The sequence below is a fragment of the Pararge aegeria genome, chromosome 9 (genome assembly GCF_905163445.1).
Source record: "Pararge aegeria chromosome 9, ilParAegt1.1, whole genome shotgun sequence".
In the NCBI taxonomy this organism is placed as follows: domain Eukaryota; kingdom Metazoa; phylum Arthropoda; class Insecta; order Lepidoptera; family Nymphalidae; genus Pararge; species Pararge aegeria.
This window is the reverse complement of record NC_053188.1, coordinates 18,426,440-18,440,887: the sequence shown is the minus strand read 5'-3', so window position 1 is coordinate 18,440,887 and position 14,448 is coordinate 18,426,440. Positions and strand designations below refer to the sequence as shown.

The 14,448-nt window shown below is 35.1% G+C and overlaps 2 protein-coding genes and 1 non-coding gene across 3 annotated transcripts in view; all 3 read right to left on the bottom strand.

Annotated features, from left to right (window-relative positions):
- The window catches only part of LOC120626630 (neurexin-4), a 42,654-nt gene extending 28,337 nt beyond the window's left edge, over window positions 1-14,317 (bottom strand). Inside the window, exons 1-8 of the mRNA XM_039894250.1 lie at window positions 14,144-14,317; window positions 13,835-13,948; window positions 10,281-10,477; window positions 7,994-8,135; window positions 7,089-7,292; window positions 6,311-6,477; window positions 4,232-4,408; window positions 1,135-1,296 (exon numbers count right to left, since the gene is read on the bottom strand). Of these exons, the coding sequence (XP_039750184.1) occupies window positions 1,135-1,296; window positions 4,232-4,408; window positions 6,311-6,477; window positions 7,089-7,292; window positions 7,994-8,135; window positions 10,281-10,477; window positions 13,835-13,948; window positions 14,144-14,210 (1,230 nt within the window). The 5' untranslated portion in view covers window positions 14,211-14,317. The remainder of the gene's footprint in view (window positions 1-1,134; window positions 1,297-4,231; window positions 4,409-6,310; window positions 6,478-7,088; window positions 7,293-7,993; window positions 8,136-10,280; window positions 10,478-13,834; window positions 13,949-14,143) is intronic.
- On the bottom strand, window positions 3,251-3,443 carry LOC120626643. The gene has a single exon (XR_005658872.1). It is a non-coding gene; the product is annotated as a U2 spliceosomal RNA (small nuclear RNA).
- Window positions 11,095-13,931, bottom strand: LOC120626631 (L-aminoadipate-semialdehyde dehydrogenase-phosphopantetheinyl transferase). Its single transcript, XM_039894251.1, has 2 exons — window positions 13,835-13,931; window positions 11,095-12,721 (listed from the first exon to the last, which is right to left on the bottom strand). The coding sequence occupies exons 1-2, from the start codon at window positions 13,847-13,849 to the stop codon at window positions 11,795-11,797; spliced, it is 942 nt and encodes a 313-aa protein (XP_039750185.1). The 5' UTR covers window positions 13,850-13,931; the 3' UTR covers window positions 11,095-11,794.
- Window positions 14,318-14,448: the final 131 nt, after the last annotated feature.

Genomic DNA, 14,448 nt, shown 5'->3' with positions numbered 1-14,448 from the left:
AGTTCAAAAAGACTACAAAACACGCTTGCCAAACTAATTTCTACCTTTTAGTTTAGTTTATTTATAAAAGCGTTAGTCTACTTAAACTACTATTTCTACTTTAGCAAAATTAATCGGTTAACCGTTCACCATCAAATTTGTTTATATCAGAGAAATCTGCTAAAGATAATTCTATAAATTAACAAAAATCTTATTTCGCAAACTGAAAAATGGAATAGTCTTAGTGTATTGTCATCGGTTCTCAATATATCTACAGAGTTTGAACGAAATCAGACTGTTTGAAGAGGGTCAAAATCAAGTCCAAAGGAGTTGGTTACAAACATACATACAGGTGAAGCTAATATAAAGCGTGTAACAATAAAAGGGAATCTTTTTAGAACTTCTATTCAATATTTTTGAACCCTCAACCAATATAAGCAGCAGTAAAAAACAAAACTTAACAGCTAGATTTTGTGTGGGACTATATCTCGAAAAGTATCTTTTTTCATACAAAATTTTACTAGCAGCTATATTTTTTCTTTAGTCATCACATTTTTTGACGACCTCCTTGGCGCACCGTAATTAAGTAAGGGATCCCGGGTTTGATTCCCGGCAGGGTTATTTAGGAATTTATGATTTCCGAATTTCCTCTGGTCTGCTCTGGTGGGAGGCTTTGGTCGTGGCTAGTTACCACCCTACCGACAAAGACATGCCGCTAAGCGATTTAATGTTCCGGATGTCGCGTAAAATCCGATTAGCAGTGTGACTACCATACTCCCTAACTGGTAAGTCTGCTACCATCTTAGAGTCATCCATCATCACTCAGCAATCTCACCACCAGGTGAGATTGCAGTCGAGGGCTAACTTATAGTGGAATAAAAATATTCTTGGAAACCTATAGACGCTTTTATGTATAAAAAAAAACTATTTTAGTCCACTTGATGAAAAAGAAGACCTTTTTTATAAAAAAAAAAATTTGAAACATTCAGAAATCTTAAGTCGACAAATTGAATCTATTTTTTTAGCATTAACACACCCAGAGAAGACACTTGTTACCCTATTCGTCTCCCCAGGGCTATAAAAATAATTCAACAAATTACAAAAATAATATATAAAATTAGGAATTACAAAAATGTAGTAGTACTATGCTTATACCTTAACATATCCCTCGCTCTTGAATTTATGGTAGATTAGCAGACCATGCAGCTCGTATGTGCGGAACTCTAGCGAAATGTTGAGTGTGGTGCCACCGGAGTATCCGCGGAGTTTAGCGTAAGAGCCCTCCTTGAGGAACGTCACTGGTACAACTGGGGGCTCCTGTGAAAAAGTAAAAGTACAGTTGGCTATGGTTACTTCAATTTCAATTTGATTTACATTTATTTAAAACAAACACGTTCCTTCGTCTTTCCTAACGTCAAAGGTTGCCTGGAAGAGATCACTTTAGCGATAAGAACGCCTTTGCATGCCCCATTTTCTGTTCTAAGATTCTCCTGTTTATGTGTTTACTTTGTATAAAATGTGTGTGCACTAAAGATTCACATAAAATACGACTACGGATTAATCCCTACTCATTCTGAATAAGCCGTACCTTATAGTCGACCGGTAATCGGAACAGGGGAAAATTAAATAAAGAACAAGACACCTAAGCGTGGAAGTAGCTATGATGTAAAAGAAATAATCTAGACACGAACTATTTACTGTTATATGATAAACGACTAAGACACCGGGAGGTATCTTTGTATCGTTCGAGTCCATATAGGACTGAGGTGCATCGATAATGCAGACGCATTTATATCAAAAAAACCACCAACTCAATGTCATGAATATCAAAAGTTTAATTATTTACCCACTTTACAAATTTACTGTAACATTTATATTCATTGAATCGTAGTAGTTAGTTACAAGTAGTGTTATGAAGTGTGTGTAAAGTGTGCAATAGTGGCATAAAGTACATAGGTTTAGATTAATCTACTAACAATATTGGGATTGTGTATAAATTCCATCACGAATATATTGATATAAAATGACGTTAATCTTTCCATCATCATGATCGGCCCACTACAGAGCACGAGTCCCCTCCCACAATGAGAAGGGGTTAAGGCCGTAGTCCACCACGCTGGCCCAGTGCGGATTGGTAGACTTCCCTCTTCGTTGAGAACATTTTGGAGAACTCTCAGGCATGCAGGCTTCCTCACGATGTTTTCCTTCGCAAGTGATATTTGAATAGCCTAAATTAAAAATACACATAACTCCGAAAAGTCAATGGTGTTTGCCGGGGCTCGGACTCTGTCTCCACGAAAGGAAAAGAAGATACGCCACCTGACAGACATAGAAACTGCTAGGCTAGTCTATTTTAGTTACTTTCACAGCATTATGTCATATGGAATTTTACTTTGGGGTAATGCTGCTGATATTGGCACTATTTTCGTGCTGCAGAAGAAGGCTGTTCGTGCGATCTATAAAATGGGTCCGGAGTCATTAAGAGATAAATTTAAAGATGTTAAAATAATGACACTCTATAGCCAATACATATTTGCAAATTTAATGTATGTTCACAAAAATGTATCAAAATTTAAAAGAAAATGTGACTGCAATAATTTGAACGTTAGAAGCAAAAATAAACTTGCAGTGCAGTACACTAGACTACACAAAATAAGCAATTCATTTAAAGGAAATTGTATACAATTTTACAATAAATTGCCGGTTGATATCTTGGGGATGTCACTAAAGAAGTTCAAAGTTTGTGTATTAAGCGAAAGCTTATAGAAAAGTCCTATTATAGTATAAAAGATTACGTAAACGATAAAAAAGCTTGGGTGTAAACAATTGCTCTAACCAGGTTGCTTCTTAAATATTTTCTAATAACAATGTGAGATGGTGATAACAAAAAGAACACCCGGCTAAGTTTGTTGTGGGCTTCTTTTTAGACCAGGGCGCGATTGGAACCCTCGTAGCTTTAGTTTTAAGTTTACGATTGTAGTTATCGCCATCACTACTTACTGCTATGTACACATTTTGTATATAATAACGCATCAAAAGTGCCAATTTGAATAAAGAAATATTTGACTTTGACTTTGAAATACGAAGCCTTACCTACTATTTTCATTTATAAATTATTAATATAATAATTAAATGAATACGCAATACATGCTAACATATATTTCCTTACAAGCTAAGCATTTTTAACATAGTTTTGCAGGCAACAGTACTATCATAATTATACTTGCCAACCAATAATGTATTTGGTGTACAAGTGGATTTTTTCATAATATTTATGAGGGCCGATCCCGGCGGCACTGCAATGCCGGGCCGACCCGTGACGGGAGTGGAGCGAGCCCCGAACATCCCGTCGGTTTACAAAAATCAGTTTAATATACTGGTCCCACATTGTGGGAACTTTCAGATATTAAGCTGAAAAGAACAGATACTACACTTTGATCTTAGCCAAAAGGCCGAGAAGCGATAACCCAAATGAATTAGTCCCGAGTAGTCATTCATCGGGAAAAAATCTTCGAAGCGCGATACAAATATTTGAAAATAGTACACAGCGACACCTACCGATATATGGAGACACTTATATGTAGGTACAGCGACATCTAGCGGATCACCTTTTAATTACTCTGTTTGATTCTACGTTTCATTCTAGGATTTTTTTCCTTGATTTTTCTCACGAAGGGGCAATTTGGGAATTTATAGTTTCTAAATTTTCTCTGTACTGGTCTGGTTTCGAGCCAACGTGACCAAGAACGTGTACAAAGACTTGTTGGGTTTGCCACGGTTTTGTTCAGCGTCAGGTATGTTCGCTTATACCTAACGATTTTTACGCCATTATCAGGAAAAAGACGGCATCCTTGTTTTTTGTCGACAGTTTTGTCAAACTGCATTCGGGTTCTAACAATATCCTAAACATATAAGCTAGTAAAATTGATTCGCCAATTAATTTAACAGAGATTTTCATGTGGCAAAACGTGAGATAAATTAATAATTTAATTTACTATTATTTTAGCTACATAGTACTTAAGTTGTATACTAACAATATATAGCTAAATAAATAAAATTTTTATTATAATTATTAAAAAGACGGAGTGGTACGTCTTATAATAACTATATGCAGGCGGCAGCAAACCAATCATTTTATTTAACTGCTGTATCCTTAGCAGCCCGTTCCTATCTAAGACTTTATCATAACTTACCACCAGGTGAGATTGCAGTTAAGGGCTAATTTCTAGTAGAATAAAAAAAAAATACTCACAGGACAACTATACAGGGTGTTAACTTTCTGGAACTTAAATGCCTCTTCAGTCTCATATCCTTCTTTGAGTTCCTGTATAACTTTAGTGTTGTTGAGGTACATGTTCTCGACGCACCCTGTGAAGTTCTGCGTCACTACTAGACCCTCTTGGGAATTAGGGACACCGCCGATGTATAGCTAAAAAAAAAAGGAAAATTGTACGTTATATTTTTCGTTCTGTATTTGAGTAAGGTGATGTCTTATTATTAAATCAATTCATACTATTATTATTAATTACGAAAATATGTATTGTAGCGGTGATAGCCCAGTGGGTGGGAAGCCTTCACTTTCGGGGGGCCGAGTTCGCATCCCAGTTCGCACCTCTAAATTTTCTAAGTTATGGGCGTTTTAAATAATTATAAAATATCACTTGCTTAAACGGTGCAGGAAAACATCGTGAGGAAACCTGCATGCCCGAGAGTTCTTTATAATGTTCTCAAAGGCATGTGGAGTCCACGAATTAGCTCTGGGCCAGCGTGGTGGACTAAGGCCTTAACCCCTTCTCATTGTCGGAAGAGACCCGTGCCCTGTAGTGGGCCGATATGTCTGTTTGTTTGTTACCATGTCCCGGCTCTACCGCTGCACCAATCTTTATGAAATTTAATACAGGATAGGTAGTATCCTGGATACAGATATAGGCCTTTATGCCCGGATCAGCTACACGATCCTAACAAAATTTCGCATATCTTATATCTTTAAACGAGCAATTCTTATAAATATATAAATGGAATCTCGGAATCGGCTCCAACGATTTTCATGAAATTTAGTATACAGGGGGTTTCGGGGGCGAGAAATCGATCTAGCTAGGATTCATTTTTAGAAAATGTCATTTTATTTGTGTTTTCCGGTAATAACCGATTTGCACGAACAACAACCGCTTGCAACGAAGTTGCAAGGGTCAGCTAGTAAATCAATATTTGATATAGTTAGGTCCTAGGCATTAGGCACCTTCCCCATAAATCTATTGATTATAAAAAAAAATATTTTCAAGTTTTTATATTCCATTTCGTTAGTTAATATCCCTCATTACATTTCAACATAATGTACATTATCCTACTAGTCCAAACCATTCCATTTGATAGTCGTATTTACGGAGTTCTGAAATTCCTAGTTGTGAAATATGTCATCAAAAATCATACTTAAGAAAACTCCCGACTAATTCACCATGAAGCAACCATCAACAAGACAAAAAAAACAAAATGAACAAAATGAAAATCGATCAATCCGTTCGGTAGGTACGATACCACAGACACACATAGACAGGTCTAACTTATAACATTCACTCTTTGCGTCTGGGATTAACAAATGCGACTTTTAGTCCATAGTTAATGAAGTCTTAGTTCATTTGTACTATTACAATCATATTACTACCTACGTTAGTGGCAGCTTTTTGTGACAGATCTCGGCCGGGGAAGTCCTATTGCCAAGCTCATTTTTGCCGCTAAGCAGCATTGTTGCAATGTATTATTCCGGTCTATCGGCGTGTTTGTAAATCATGTATTAAAATCTACTTTGATAAAAAGTTCTTATATTATGTATGTTATTTATAGTATGTATATTTTATATTTATATATTACTTTTGTTTATTTAAATTATCTATGCAGTGGCGTGCATAGAGGGTATGCACAGGGTGTACAGATGATATGAAATGAAGAAAATCTCCAGTAAAAGTTATAAAAAAACTTAAGGATAGGCATTGTAAGAGTTCTAAAAAGCCTACCCTTACGTATTTATAACTCGTACTGGAGATTCTGTTCATTTTATATCATCTGCATACCCTGTGCATACCCTCTATGCACGCCACTGTATCTATGTATTTGTTTCTATACATTTTGGTATTTATGTATATATATTAACACTCTTGGCACTATCCCGCTGTATATCTCTTGCTGTAATTCCTGTCTACAAAAGGTTGCCTGTAAGAGATTGCTTGCAGCGATAAGGCCGCCTTTGCATGTCTATATTGTGTACTGTATATTCCCTACTGTTGCCACTTGTTGTTATAAAAAGAAAAGATTAAAAAAAAGAAACAATACATACCGCTCTATTCAAATTGAGTCTAGAGAATTCGCCTTTTATTCTTGTCCGCACTACCACGCGGTCCACTGTCAGCATTATATCTCTCCGGTTCCTCGATAGCATCACATCGTGCCAAATATTGTCATCTAGCAAACTGCCCACGGAGAGAGACGTTGATGTGCCCGAACCTAGAAAAAGTTGACCGGATAAAGAGAATCTGTCTCTCTAAGTATAGTCTTGACGACCTCTCCGGCGCGTCAATGAGCGCAGTGCATTTAAGTTGGAATTCCCGGAAGAAGCATTTTGGCCCTTTGGGAGTTTATAGTTTCTGAATTTTCTCTGGTCGGATCTGGCGGGAGGCTTCGGTCGTGGCTAGTTACCAACGAAGTGCCGCTAAGGGATGTATGGTTTCGCTTCGATGTAGCGTAGAGTCCGATAAGGATATGGGTTAAATATAACTACCCTATTTGCTAAAAGGTTAGCCCGCCCACCTTAGGCCACAGCAGTGGCGTGCATAGAGGGTATGCACAGGGTATGCAAATGATATAAAATGAAGAAAATCTCCTGTACGAGTTATAAAAAACTTAAGGATAGGCATTGCCAGTTATAACATACCCTGTGCATACCCTGTATGCACGCCACTGGACCACAGCATCCAGACCTCCACTTAAGTTAGAAAAAACCAGTATTTGGAGGTCTCGCTCTTATTAAAGCTACCTTGTTATGGGAAACAAAGATTCCTCTGTCCCAAAAAGGCTATTAAGAAAACCATATTGCATGCAGCACAAAGTAGACTTACCTAGATCAATATTGAGCACAAGTCGATTGTCCCTCAGCTGTAAAGCTATATAGTCTCCTTGAGTACCGCGGGAGTACATGAGCGCTCCGGAAGCCACACTCGTTTTGAATCTAAACTTGACTGTCTCGCGCGTCGCCGATATGGGGTCTCTCAGGAGGTCCACTTTGACCAACGATGAACCATTAAAGTATAGTGTGTCTGCAACTGTAACCAACATACATTTTTACTTTAGAGACAAGAATACTTTAAACGCTTCGAACCTGCAAAAGCTTTAAATTTATTTTTGACTAGCTGTTTCCCGCGGCTTTGTACGCGGTTTTTTGTTTTTTTATGAATCCTGCGAAGACCGTTAATTTTCCCGGCATCTTATGTGATATAGCTTATAATCTATCTCCATTCCAACATTCAGTCAAATTGGTTCAGTTCTTTTTGCGCAAAAGAGTAACAAACATCCATCCATCCATCCATACAAATTTTCGCATTTAAAATTTAGAATTCAAAATTCAAAATGGTTTATTTAGGTAGACCTTATCACAGGCTCTTATGAAGCGTTCGTACATTCAACTTGTTAACACTAATGCTAAGTGATGTTGATAACTGAATTCATTAACTTAAAACAAAAGCTAGGAGGGTTCCAAACTCGCCCTGGTTCAAGAAGAGCCCACAACAATCTTAGCCAGGTTTTTTTATTGTTATCACCATCTCACAGTCGAGTTTATGTTTAGTTATGACGTTAGAGCAATAACCTTACCATATTTATTATATTTGAAGGATAGAAATTTATAGTGGCCTTTTACATATGGTATCTTTTTCTGTTCTTCCGAGAAAATACCTATAGAGGTTAATGATAGAAATTAGGTGAAGAGATGACGCTTTATGTACTTTTTTTCGAATTATGTACTTACCGTAATCGCACCCGTAGACTTCTACTCGCATAGATATCTTGTCGCGCCACCGCATTGGGTTAATCCGTATGTACTGCGCTATGATAGGCACCTCGAACTCGTTTTTGACCACGGTGTTCCCATCGTGGTTGCCTTCGAACATCTGAAATTTTTTACAAATATTTATAGATACTAATAAAAGGTATAACTTTCACCCTCGAATTTATAAAAGAAAAAACTTTTCAAACCTTTAAAGCAGACAATTTTTTAAGAATCTGTATTTCAAAATGATATGCAAATTTAAATATTACATCATGTTATGTTATGATGAATATGTACTTATTAGATGACAGAAACAGAATAGCATTACATAAACAGTAGAACGTTAGTCGTATTAATAATGGGATATTTATTAGCCTAGTGCATAGAAGAAGTATAATCAGTATATTAACGTATATAATAATGGTGACAATTAGAGCACCACTGTCAAACACCTACGTACATAAACTTTTAATAGTATACGTGGTACGCATAAAGTCATTAAAAGTTAAGTTAGTTTTAATTTAACTAGAGTTTAAAAATAATTGATTAAATGAATCTTAGTGAGTTTTAATCTCGTTGGCCTACAGCTTATCTCGAGCCGCCGCCATAATGCAACCATAAAATATACCAGCAATAGAAATCTTAATACCAAGGCATTAGAAATGTCGTACTTTGAGTATAGAAACCACTTGTCGCCGAAAGACTGCTCCCAGCGGCCGTCCAATTTGTATACGCGCTGCGAGTCATTCATTATGTTTTTCCCAACAGCGTACATTAGTTGTTTAAAAGGGTAGGGGGCAATGTAGTTAAACATATGTTAAGTCGTTAGCTGTTACAAATGTTTGTTAAAATTCAGAGTCTCGTTCGCGGCGATAGGGTGACGCGTACATAACATTTCTAGTGTATTTTTATTGAGACTTCTATGATGCCAACTATGTCACCTGTGTGTAACCATCAGCATTAGTCAACTCCCTCCAACTCTCGCCATCGTCGGAGTACTGTATCATATACTCTGTGACATACTCTTCGGTGGCGAATCGCCCTCTCGTTGCGATACCGTGCAGCTCTTTGCGCGCCAGCAGGTTGATTGTGATGTGCTGGTAATAGGAGCTCTCCTTCGCCGTCCACACCGATGTGCCTTCACCAATGTTAGTGCTACTTAGTTATATAGAGGTTATTTCATTGGTTATCTTAGCAGGAATTGCAGGAAATTAATACTCAACGGATAGTTAAGTGTAGGTTGGCCGTTGTTAGGGCACTTTTGACAGTCGGTTACTGATTATGATGTTTAGACTTGAAACAGAAAGTCCTTAATTACTATAATTAGCTTCGTTTTTAAAGACTTCCTTCTTTTTTATAATTTCTTTTTAGCATGCTTTGCTCATTGCTAGTTGGTTTTAATCTCCTGTTTTTCTTTTATTAATCTTATTTTCATGATGATATTGATTGTTACCAGTTTAATAATTCAATAAAAATAATTTACATGATAACATCTCTCGCCTCAGATCTATATCAACGTTATAAAGTAAAGTTTGGCCATTTTTAGGCTCAGTCTTTTGTTGATTATGATGTTTAGACTTTAAATAGAAAGTCCTTAATATTATGTTTACTAAAAGAAAAAGATTTCCTTTTTTATTCATTTAAATAATTTAAATTTATTCATTTTAACTGAAATAATACATTTTTAAATGATATGATCTCCATGATAATTTTACATAATTTGCTATGCTCCACAAAAGGCAGGAGCATATGTACAGTTCACCTAATTTATACCTGCACAATAAAGATGCTTTACGCATATCATGAAATTATTTCGTATATCATGGAATTCCGCAAAATAGAAGCATGCGTCTTCTATCCAATGTATGATCTCTACCAGCAGATATGATTTGTCAAAATAATTTGAATTAAAAAATCAAACTTTCTAAGAATTAGTTTTCCTACTAAGATACCAAAGTATTTTTAGGATATATTAAACATGTTAGATTAGTTAGTTATCATTATATTTATGAACTGAGAGTAATATTTCTAATAACTACAATATATTAGTACAGTGCAAATTAAATAATACCAAGCATCTCTAACTACAGCATGCTATAACTAAATACCCTAAATTACAGGTTACACGATGATCCCTCCCCAAAAACCACGGTGTTAAATTGTTAATCCTAACAAGAACCATTTTGTTAAATTGATTTATTAGTCCTACCAAGAGCTATTTTTTTAAATCTCCATTTATTTAATATGTCAATTTTCTAATAATTACCTTAACTTCGCCCCCCGCAGCTTTGTAGCGTACATAGTCGAGTCCGTTAGAACCGTAACTGATGTGATACTCTTGAACAAACTCCTGAGAGTGAGCTCGACCCTGAGTCGCCACTCGCGTGATGTTCTTCACTGTTCCCAGGTCTATCACCAGTTGCTGATCAAAATCACTCTCTGAGGCTGTCCACGCGTTCAAACCTTTTTCAAAATTTTCTTTCTTTTGTTTATTTGTTTTGTTATTGGCAACTTTTTTGTGTTAGTGGGTACTTTGAACTGGCAACGTTTTTTGGTATTTTTTTACTGGTTCTCATTTGTTAGTAAATATTTTCCTTTCGGAACGTAAGTAAAACGTAATAAAACTAAAACCTTATGAAAATATATTACTTCTAAGATAAAATAGGAATGATAATTTTGATACAAATGGTATCCCTGTGCAGGGTCATGGGAACCTTCTAGTTAACTAAAGAGTTCCCACTATAATTTATAGCATATCAATATCATTTTCTGAGGCATACAACTAATTTGAGAAAGAGTAACCTTCTAAAATTCTCCTTTTGTATGTTACCAACTCACTTGTGTTAGTAGATTGATGGATTAGTGCTATAAATTTTTCAAACTTTATTTTATTTTCACCCCAATTTTCATACACTTATGTGAATTTCAATTAAAATAAATTAAATGTAGATAGGCACCCATTTAATCAAAATTTCCACCCTTAAACTGATACTGTATTTGGGTAGTATGATAATAATAATTGAATTAAAAACAAATAAAACTTTTATTATAATGACCACAAGAAGTACAGATCTTAGAATATCAATAGAAAATCTAATAAGCATATAATAATAACCCATTTCCCTAATAAGATTCTTATAAGCAAAATTATTAATTGAAAGTAATACAATTTCTAAAGTAAAATATTTCTTAACCAATTTTTTGCTTAACTGAGTACTAAATACTCATAATGCATCAAAATGCTAATTGCAGTTAAACATTTTGTATTAAACTCTTGTTGTAATGCAGCGATGATGGTATGTACTATGTACATACCTTTATATACAATTGCAGGCTCTCATGTGCATTCTTATACTGCAACACAACCAAATACTCTAATGTGAATGTAGAGTAAGACTGAAAAAGTGCTACTTAAAACTATAAACTTTCTGATATTATAATGCAAAAGTCGTACTTGGTGGACATCATTTACAATGAAAAAAATTATTTGCTATAATCTATATCAACCTAATATATCCACACAGTGTAACTCTTAACTGCTTTAAATACCACACAGTTAAATACAATATCTACGCACGCTTTTCTGCAACACCAGAGCATCCTTGGGAGAGTTTGACTTCACAACACTCTTTCGCTAAGTCTTAGCAATGTTAGAAGCAGTTATAAGTTGTGGACCAGTCTACCCTGACCTGTGTGACTAGAATTTGGCGAATTCAGCTTGGTGTCTTGTATGTTCAGCATTTAGTACTCTATAAACTCTAAAGAATTATGTTTAATTTATTATTGGGGTTTCACTTTTTTCTGGACAAAATTATTAGCAAACTCTGCATCAGGTGCTACTAAAGGTTTAGCTTCCTTCACTAAATCATCATAGCTCAAGAACTTGTATGTTAAAGGGTTCCTCTGTCCATTGTCATCTTCATAAGAAACTGCAACAGCATGTTTGTCATCAATGAATGTCTCTTCAAAAAACCAATTTTCTTTTAAACAATTCCTGACATATAATTTTGTATCCATAGTGATTTCTCCAACTTTCAATTCAGATTTAACATTAAAACTTATTTCATTTAATGCCACAGTAATTCCCAAGCCAATATTTTTGACATAGCTCTCCTTTAGACACCACATTCGGTAGAAACATGCAATCTGCTCTGACTCTTTAAAGTAAGAGTATATTGTTTTCCATTCATGATCAGAAAACTGCCTTCTCATGATACGGAAGAATTCTGGTATGTTTTTGTTAGCCGGTGGTTCTATCTTCATGAGGTCAATACCAATATTTTTTCCTTCACTACCACCTAATACCACATAGTCTCCTTGATGTGATACATTAAAGTTAACTGTTATATCTCCTGTACCTATGAGGTAGGGCTTGCCACGACCATCCCTGCCAAAGCTAATATTCTGGTATTCTAATAATGTAGTTGTATGAACAAACTTTCTCAACATGAGACGTCCAATCAAAGATGACTTGGCATCATCTTGGAAGACATATTTGGAGATTCTCTGCTTCTCTTCAGGTTGTATGTAGCTTGAAGCAGCCATTATTTGTTCAAAGGTTGGTGTCCACTTACTAGCATTAAATGCCCATCTTGCATTTGCTTGGTCCATGGTGCCCAGATAAATTGACTGTTTTGAATTGGTGTACTGGTTTCTTTGTGTTAATATTTCCATCACGATTTTATTTCTTTTAATTTGTTTGTTTACCTGTTGAGGAATTAATCCTATTTCAGGTTCCCTTCTGAATACTAGTTTGAGTTTAAAACCCGTTGTAAGCCCTAATTAACACACTACAAACATAATATAATATTAAAACAAACCCATGCAAATTGAGAAAAAGCTTTTTCCATTTGCATCATAAAACATCACAGTAAGAGCATGTGCACACATAGCAAGGTGCTGAGTAGTGCAATTGTTACAATTAACATTGCTGGTGATGAATTGAAATCAAAAATTATTATTTATGACAACATATTCTCAAGTGGCAACAAGACATTTATTTTTAGTTTATTTCAATGTCAAAATTAAAAATACTAAAGAAATAATAACAAATGCACTACACTGTACTTCAACAGATATGCCCTGACTAACTAAAAAACAATAGTATATAACTCTTAAAATAAACAAGAAAAAACTGCAAGCCATACTTTTTAAGTAAATACTTCAATACCACACATACATACTTGCTTTGTTTTTAAAACTGGATGCTGTTAAATGAAAGAGATCCAACCCACATTGAGGTAGTTTTAAGACATTAACAGCCTTACAAAAATGAGCATAATGTCACAACTATCAAATAGTGTTTGACACACATCACAAAACTGATATCATCTTTTGAATGTCAGAGTGTATAAAAAACACTGCATAAGTATTGTTAGGCCATAAATGTCTTAAAACTATGTCAACTACAGTTGGATCCGTTTTTTTTAACTGCATCCAGTTGTTTATGACTTTTTCCTTAACCAAATATATGAATTAATTTCATAACAAATGGTGTTTAGAAAGAGCAAACTGCCAAGTTTCTTGCCAGCTTATCTCAATAGAACAAACTTTCAAACCGGTGGTAAAGTCACTACAAATAGACTGACTGTAGGTTTCAATGTGGTTATAAACTGGGTCTCCTTGAAGTAAATGAATTTTGAATTATAATTTTGCTAATATGTAACTTTGAAAATCAATTAAAAGATTTATTTTTTTTCTAATTAGAATAACGTTAACTCTATTGCCAAAACAAAATTCATAATATTTAAGGTATGCATCATCTATCTTGTGCAAGTATTTTGGGGTATCAATCTTTCAATTATATATTTTTTGGCTCACCATACAGCTTAGCATTCTCTGGTCCTCGTTCTCTTAAACTGGATGTGGCAGTAAGCTTAGCACCCTCTACCAAGGCCTCGTTACATTCATAGCTGTCGTAATATCTCGCTAAATCTGAGTGGAAAACAATAGAAAATTTTATAACCTTATACCGTATATTACTCTATATATTTGGATGTTCGATCTAAGTATTGACGATTTGACTTAATTGAACCACTAAAGCGAATTAAAACAATCTATATTATGGTATCCAACAGTAAAAATTGAATTGTTTACGAATATTTGATGCATGTTAAATTGTGACATTACCTGCTTTAGTATTGGTTACGCTGAAGCAAAGCAAAGGAAGATAATAAAATACTGAAACGCTCATCATAATTTCATATTTGTTTTTATCGAGTTGTGTGAAAATAAAATAGAATCTCAGTTATAAAATCAAATAAAATTGTTTGATCATTATGTCCGTTGTCACAGTTGTCAAGCCGGACAACACCCAAGCGCGTTTTCGATGACGAATTATATTTTCAACTCTCAATATACAACTCAAGATACCGTAAAAAATATGCACACGATTGGTTAAAATTTCAATCCATGTCTAGAACAACCAATCAAAA